An 8,263-nucleotide genomic window follows, 5' to 3' on the forward strand; every position below is an offset into this window, starting at 1 on the left:
AATTTCGTCTTGCGAGGCACCACTATAATTATTATTAATATTATTTATACACCGCCCATCTGGCTAGGTTTCCCCAGCCACTTTGGGCGGCTTACAGCACATAAAAAATTGTAAAACATTAGACATGAAAAATTTCCTGATATAGGGTTACCTTCAGATATCTTCTAAAAGTCAGATAGTTGTTTATTTCCTTGACATCTTATGGGAGGGTGTTCCACAGGGCGGGTGCCACTACCAAGAAGGCCCTCTGCCTGGTTCCTGTAACCTTACTTCTCTAAGTGAGAGAACCACCAGAAGGCCCTCAGAGCTGGACCTCAGTGTCCAGGTTGAACGATGGGGGTGGAGACACTCCTTCAGGTATAGTGGGCCAAGGCCGTTTAGGGCTTTAAAGGTCCACACCAGCACTTTGAATTGTGCTTGGAAATGCACTGGGAGCCAATGTAGGTCTCTCAGGACCGGTGTTATATGGTCTCGGCCGCCGCTCTCTGTCACCAGTCTAGCTGCCGCATTCTTTCTTTTACATGGGATTTCCTTCAAAGTTGCAGGAGTTCAGTTATTTACTGAGACTTGAAACTAAATATTTTCATTAATTCAAAGTAGTTGTTTCAAGTCTGTTACTTATATCAGGTAATTTGATGCATTTTGCCCCCTAGGTTATCTTGGCAACTATTTGTAAACCTCAGTTTGGTTACTTCTTCAGCTTTCTTCTTCTTGTGCCTTTTTCACCCACAATATTGCCATTGTATGTGCTAACTGCCCTCTAAAATTAGTAATACTTTAAGATGGAAAGGACGTAAATTAGAACTTTAAATACTTGGGTCAAAATGCCTCAAGCATGTGTAAGCACAATCTCTAGCCAACTTTGAAAAATACTTGGAAATGGAAAAGTGGGTGTTCTCCCCCCCCCCAATAATGAAAGTGCCTGGTGGGTTTTTTGTTTTCAAAATAACAAAGGTGCCTAACTACATTGACATTGACCTGAGAAATCTTTCTTAGAAATACTGCTTCTCATGAAGTATTTGAGTGGCATGAAAGAGGGATGATACCCATAGAAATGGAAAGGCCCCACAGGCTTGTTTGCAAACTCTTGTAGTAAGAGGAAGTTTTCTTTGTCTGCAGCTATTGTCTTGATGTTGTGAGATTTGTATGTTTTTGGATCCCGGTCCAAGAGTTTTATGTGCTTGAATTCCAGTATGTTTCAAACATCAAACTTATAGAAATTACATGAAATATTTGGCTAACATCAGATATTTCGAAAATAAGTAGAAGTGGTATTTCCAATAGTGTCCATAATACTGAAAGTGTAGGGGTGAGGAATTATTTCTGTTGCTTCCTATTGATAGTTTGGTGACGATCTCTTTTCTGTGAATGGGGTGCCTTGTCTTTCCCAGTAGACCAGTCTAAATCAATTTGGCGGTCTTTTGGCCTCCACATGCTGCTTAGCCCTATATGAATACTGATACAGAAGTCCAGGAATAAAAATGCATGCAAACTCACATGTACACAACATGCTTGCTGCTGTTCGTGTATTGAAAGGTAACGCCTCTTTCCAATATAGATCTTTTAAAATGGTCTGCAGTTGACTTCTGCCTAGTAGTTTTGATGCATTAGCTCAAGAATTTTTTTTTCTTGGACTTACTTTTCTTCTGATAGCAAAAGAAACCTTGTCGTGTTGGAAATGCAGAATTTTGGTGCAACATAGAGGGTGGGCTGACTGGGGTATGAGATTCTTCTATGAACAGGCATATCACAAGATTAGAATATAAACATTGAGGAGGAAACTTGCACAAGTCCCTTCCCTGAAACAAACTGATAATGTGAATAGATCATGTAAACATTCTTTTCGCATAAGTTGTCTGACACATTTTGACCTAGCATTTGGTTATAGCTAAGGAGGTGATGCTTCAAAAATCTATAATTCTACTAAAAAGAAGTTGTTATGGGTTTTAAAAATTGCTTATGTTTAAAATAGAATCTTGCCCCTTGGTTATATATGTATCCTGACTAAAGGATGTGTGTTCTGGCATTCCATGTAATGAGGATGTTTTCATAAATGTCAAAGTTACGTGCAGTACAAGTGAAAACACCAGTCATTTTATAACACAGATTCTCAGTTTTGCAAAGGTACTATTTGGAATAGGATCAGATGGTATATTTTCATAGCAGAAAAGTTATAATATGAAATGTCATAATGGGATTATGATTTAGAAGATAGCTGTTCACAGTATTAAACTTCATTTGACAAACTGAGATGTACAAATTCTTTTCGCTGTAGCCTTTTCACTGTAAAACAAAATTAGCTGCAAATAATATTGGAGGTCTTTTATCACTGCCCTTTTCAGTTGTTTGGAAGACTGTTATACTATAGAGTTTACAAAGGTTAAAATCTGTGTTCATAAATCATGGACCAGCTGTTTCATATGTCTGGTGTCATTTGAATGTGACTGTAATGCTTGTGTGTGTATATATATAACATGGTTAAAATACATGATGTGTGGGGGAACAAATAACTGCCTCTTACAGATAGTATTTTATAGTATTTATATTTGTATTTCTTCTTGATTCTGCAAACTGTGATACAAATGACTATGCAAGTGTTCTGTGTGGTATATACTCAAATATTTACATTTGTAAAGGTTTTTTTTCCCTTTCTTGATATTAGAAAGAATGTCAGCAATTTTGACACTGCTTACTATTGACTTATACTTGGACACCATAAATCCAGGAGACACCATAATTCCCAGCATGATTGAAAAGTAACTTCCAAAATTCCTGCCATCTTTATGGTTTCAGAAGTCTAATGTTTTACTCATTTAAATTGGAGTAGATTTTTCAGATTGGCTTAATATATATATATATTTATCGCTTAGCCCATGTTTAATTTAAGTGCAGCATCAGTTCAGCTTTGTAGGGTTTTGCATTTTTTACAGGGCACTTGACATTTTTATTCCTACTGAAGCCTGGCAGTGCTCTCCTGAAATGCTCTTCCATTTTTATTTTTATTTTCACAGTCTATTGCAAGTTCCACTGCATTACATACAAATTCAGTTCACTCATGTCTAGCTGTCTGTGGATTCAAACCCATAAAAACCGTATTCCCTTTAGAGCAATCTGCTATATACTGACATTTACGCTTTTCATCCTTGCAGATCCGAGTGGTGAATGCATTTCGTAGTTCCTTATATGAAGGATTAGAAAAACCTGAGACACGAAGTTCGATCCACAATTTTATGACGCATCCGGAGTTTAGCATAGAAGATTCTGAGACTCATATTCCCCTTATTGATGATACCGATGCTGAAGATGATGCTCCAACAAAACGAAACTCCACTCCTCTTCCACCCTCTCCCAACAAAAATAACAATGCGGTTGACAGTGGAATTCATCTTACAACAGACTTGAACAAGTCTGCTACCTCTTCATCCCCAGGGAGCCCACTACATAGTTTGGAAACATCACTCTGATTGTAAGCCGAATGTTAATACATTAGCTGCATTGTAAAGAAACAAATTGAAACTGGGTCTTCTCACTCACTGAGATGGGCAAGATGGTATTCTTGTCTTGGACTTCAACAAGAAGATATACTTGTACGAATGTAGATTTATTTTTTTAAAAAAAGCTTTCTGCCAGACTTGAGGGTGCTTTTTTGGGGGTGGGAGTAATAATGAACTCTGACAGATAAACAGTAACTTGGTTTAAGTGACCTGTGGATTATCAGCTGTACTTAAAAATGGCTCTTAAGAATGTCTTAGCGGAGCTTTCATTTCTTGTTCCTTTTTGAGGAGAGGTCTGGAAAGGGCAAGGGAGCTCTGGATCACTGAATTGATGATGATTTTTCATTTCTGCTGTTGGCTGTTAATAATTTGGATTATTTATGTTTATAAATGATACAGATCTGTTTACAAGGTTTGTAGATACTTTTTTGTTCCTGTTCATAGATGGGAAGCTTCCTTATAAATGATGCAGAAAATATTAGTCCATCAAATACTGCTGTATTTTCAGGAAAGGGTGTTTCTATTGAAACTGTACTAAATTTTTGCCTGCAACTTACCTTGTTAAATATTGTAGATAAAATTGCTACTACTAATAGCCAAATAGGTAACACTAATGCTTTGTAAAAACAAAAAACAGGGGAAAAAACCATGAGCAGTGGTGTTCTGATGAAGTTATGGCCTCTGTCCTAATTAGTTTCTTAAACATTTACTACTTAATGGTTTTGAAGCAACTGTAAAAAATTTAAAAATTGAGAAACTTACTGAATAACTTCTGTTCAGAATTTAGTAGAGGATTGTTTAATGCAGGACAATGTGATGGAAGTTGCTTGAAATACTTTTGTTATCTCAGGCAAAATGGATTAAATCAAAATACATCAGAACCTTAGTCCTTTTTGTTTTTGTCTAAACACAGTAGCTTAGTGCTGTCTTGGTGAACTGTGAGTGAAGCTGTTTATTTTTTCTGATCTTTAGTATCTTTACAGCATGAGGGCTGCTGGCATTTGGAAAGTCATGAGTAGGTAGCATAAATGTTTTCTTTTTGTTTTGAAATTCATTTGTAAAAAAATAAATAAATCGGCCCTTTTGTTAAAATAAATATGCGGCAATGTTTTTTACAGGATTCAGCATCTTTACAAATTGTTGGTTTTTTTAATAGATTTTGGTGGCTTCGTTGAGAATGAAGTTGATGGAAGTTTTTCAAAAAAAAATACACTGGGTGATATCCAACAGTGTCAGTCCGCTTTTGCAAGTGAGTCTTGCTTATGTGATAGGACTTGAAACTCTCCTCCCCCTGCATGCCCCCAGAATCTGCCCCATAGGGTTAGGGGTCCCAGTGGAGCAGCTTGAGGGGGCATGGGAGGTGGCTACAAGGGAAGGGGAAGTCCTGTCTCATGTTGACTGGTGCAGTGCTGAATATCACTCACTGTTCTCATTGGTGCAACAGATGAGATTTGCGAATCAGGCTGGATATGTTCTCAATGCTTAAAGGTCTAAATATTGGCAGCAAAATGTGTTCTCCTATAAGGTTACCCATGACTACTTAAAAAAGGAAACCAGAATTCTTGGACATAAAGTCAGGTGGCAAGTATTGACTATCCTTATAAAGCAGTTTTTTGGGGGGCCAAAAATAGTACAGGTAGCAAGAAGCTGGAAAACGTACACTTGAGTCTCTGAAAGCTGGATTTTTCTAAAAGTGTTTTGTAACAATCTGTTCCTCCTTTTGGGATTTCTTTTCTGCATCTAAAGCATTTTCTCCTCCTGCAATTCTTGGATACTTTTTTTTCTTTTGCCAGTGAAGCCAAACAAAGAGGAGAAGAATAAATAACTCAGATAAGTAGTTTGATGAAAGTACTGCTGAGTGGGAAAGTGAAACAGGACCCTTGACAGTAGCTCTTTGTGTGTTCTGAGTCATGGCTGAAGGCGCCCAGGTTTCACTCTTCAAAGCGATCTGTTTTTAAATCCTTTTGTAAGAGCTGTGCCTTTCTCATAAGGGAACCTGGCATGCATCAGCTCTGATGGTAGGTGGTGTTTTGACCTAGTTGGAGGAGAGTAGTTCTGGGGAAGCTAACCTAACAAGGTAAAGAGAAGAGAACGCACCATATATGTAGTGTGCAGAATTAAACAACTCGAGAATGAAATGGCTACACTTAAGAGTGCTTGAGTTGACATCATACTGGGGAGGTAATGCCTGAATCAAATGCATATTGTTTCAGTTTTTCAATGAAATGATGTACAAATGTTCAAGTAAAATATTTAGGATTTTGGTATCGGACCAACTCTCTTCAGTGGGCATATATAGCCATCCTTAAGGTTTTGCACATTGTATCCCACTGTCAACCACTCATTCAAATTTTATGAATGGTTTCTCCTAGTCCCTTCTGAAAAATTCACTATATAGTCACACTACATTTGTACTTTTATGTAACAGCTATTCCAGAGGTTCCTTCTTGTAAGTGGAGAGGAAATACAGTTTGGGAAGGTGACAATCTTGTAAGCAGGAGGAGAGTGTTCCTGCAACAGATATAGATAAGTGAAATTTAACTGTCGAAAGTCAATGTAATAGTACTTGTTACATTTTTACCTTGCTATTTGAACACAATCCTGGGGTTTTTTCTGTCTGAATGGTAGTCATGATTGCACTCTACTGTCCAAAAATCTACTGTGAATTATACATTTCAGACCTTTTTTTGAGGAACTGTAGACTTTGTGTACAAATTATCCATTTTGATCCTGTTGACCAACAGTACATTGAGTCTTATAGAAAGTGTAAGTGTAATCTGAAATTGGGACTACTTGTTCAATAACGTTACTACTGTGAAAGCAACATACCATAACATGTTAGTTATCAAACTATCGTTGCCGCTTTTCAACTGCTGAGCCCCACATTGCTTTCTCTGGTTGTAAGGCTTTTTTAGCTTGCTCAATGTAACTTAAATAAATAAATGTGCTGTTTATCTGTCTCTGGATGGGGACTGAAATTTTTGAAAGTATTTATTTTATTTGAAATATATAACTTTATTCTAAATAAGCAACCAGCTTTGCATCTGTTTCTTAGAGTTGTGTGCGATGTGTACTGTGTTATTTTTATAATATGGAAACTTGTACAGAATTTCTGTTTGCAGAAGTTTTTTAATGACTTATGAATGCTGACTAAATAATGGAGCCACACTCAGGCCCACCACGAGACGGGCAAAGAGGTTACTGGTGTACAAGCTTTCTTTTTTATCAAGTCTCTAGCTCTTCTACAAAGAAAGTTTACAAAGTAAGTAAGTACTTAGTGATTTCTGTGAGATGAACCAGCCTGGCTGCTGCTGCCTTTCAGTGTTTTAGCTTATGAGTGAAGTCAGAGCTATGACTAACAAGTGAGTTGTTTGGATAGGCAATAGGAGGATTCCTAGAGTCCTAAAGAGCTGCTGTTTTTCCTCTCCTTTACTGCATTTCTTCTGCTTCTGTCTCATACTCATAGTCCTCTGAATCTCTGTAGTTGGCCATTCCTCCCCCCCCCCCCTTTTTCAACCAGGATGCAGTTTTGCTGTGGTGAGTTCGTGAGGCATCAGGTACTCACAATAAGTGATTTTCTGCAAATACTTCTGTGGCTGTTAAATAATCTCTACTCACCCAACGGAAAGTGCTAAATGTGAAAACTTTGCAAAGTTGCTTTGGCATATCTCCTACCTAGCCAAACCACCAGGCACTCACACACACTCATTTATTTTATTACATTTCTCCCAAAGCAGCCCAGAATTCACTGCATAGTTGATCCTACAGTACAATGGTACAGCATACATATTTTCACATAAGTACGTTTCTGTGTTTCATGGGCTTATTTTCAGGTAAATGGGTACAGGATTGCAGCCTAGGCTTTGGTTTATGGTTGGCATCAGAGGTAAATTATTATGCCTTTAACAGCTGTGTGGCAGGCCATGATTAAACAGGTTAAGCATTTACTAGTATGGAAATAGAATTGTGAGGAAAGTTTCACCTGTTCACATTCCGTCAAACATGACGGTACAGGAGTTACCACAGATTTATGTTTGGACTCTCCACTCCTCACAAAAGAAGACACAAATTTGCATCTCACGCACAGCGTATCCAAATTTTATGTAAATATTTTATTTTGTGAGTGGGTCGGAGAACTCAATCCACATAATTTTAGACCCAGAAAATCTGGTGAAGCCTCCGATTCAGGTTTAGCACCAGAACTAATTGAACTCGGTGAAAGTTGTTGCACGTGTCTCATGCTTGAAAGGGTCAAATTGACATTCTAGGAACTTAGAACATAGGCAACTCATTTTTCCAGGTATGTCCCCATACAAAAATTCTTCTGCTGCACCATCATTGGAATAGAAATTAGAAGACTCCTCCAGCACAGGTGAGCTACATGGATATGATTACAATATCCAGTTGCTCAGCAGACAAGAAGCTGGATTTCTCCAGCTGAGTGTTTTATCTATTGTAAATATGTCATGCAATACTGTAAACATGCCATGCAAAATGAACTTATAGTGATATGACACCTGTGGGCTCCAGTAATGACTAATTTAGAGCACTGTTCCTTGGTTTTTCAGCAGAATTCTTTTCTGCAGCAGAATTGTTTTTCTTTGTGCATAAAGAGCAAAACTAATTGTGTACATTAAGACTATAAGGTAGTTCCAATAGAAAAGGATAAAACTCATGACAACTTTCACTCAGTTGTCTCTGCATTGACCTTCTCATTTGTGCTTTCTCCATAAGATAGATAATTTTTCCTCTTGTTCTTTTCTTGCAGT

General features: G+C 37.7%; 1 protein-coding gene across 10 annotated transcripts in view; it reads left to right on the forward strand.

Annotated features, from left to right (window-relative positions):
- ATP2B1 (ATPase plasma membrane Ca2+ transporting 1) overlaps positions 1-6,454 on the forward strand; it is a 72,474-nt gene extending 66,020 nt beyond the window's left edge. For 9 of the 10 annotated variants that reach the window (XM_081878222.1, XM_081878216.1, XM_081878224.1 and 6 more), the window contains one exon: positions 3,150-6,454. In XM_081878222.1, the coding sequence (XP_081734348.1) occupies positions 3,150-3,464 (315 nt within the window). In that variant the 3' untranslated portion in view covers positions 3,465-6,454. The remainder of the gene's footprint in view (positions 1-3,149) is intronic. The other variant, XM_081878225.1, reaches the window with a different exon arrangement.
- The last annotated feature ends 1,809 nt before the right edge of the window (positions 6,455-8,263 follow it).

The sequence above is a fragment of the Podarcis erhardii genome (assembly GCF_964252035.2).
Source record: "Podarcis erhardii genome assembly, chromosome: 10".
Taxonomy (NCBI): Eukaryota; Metazoa; Chordata; class Lepidosauria; order Squamata; family Lacertidae; genus Podarcis; species Podarcis erhardii.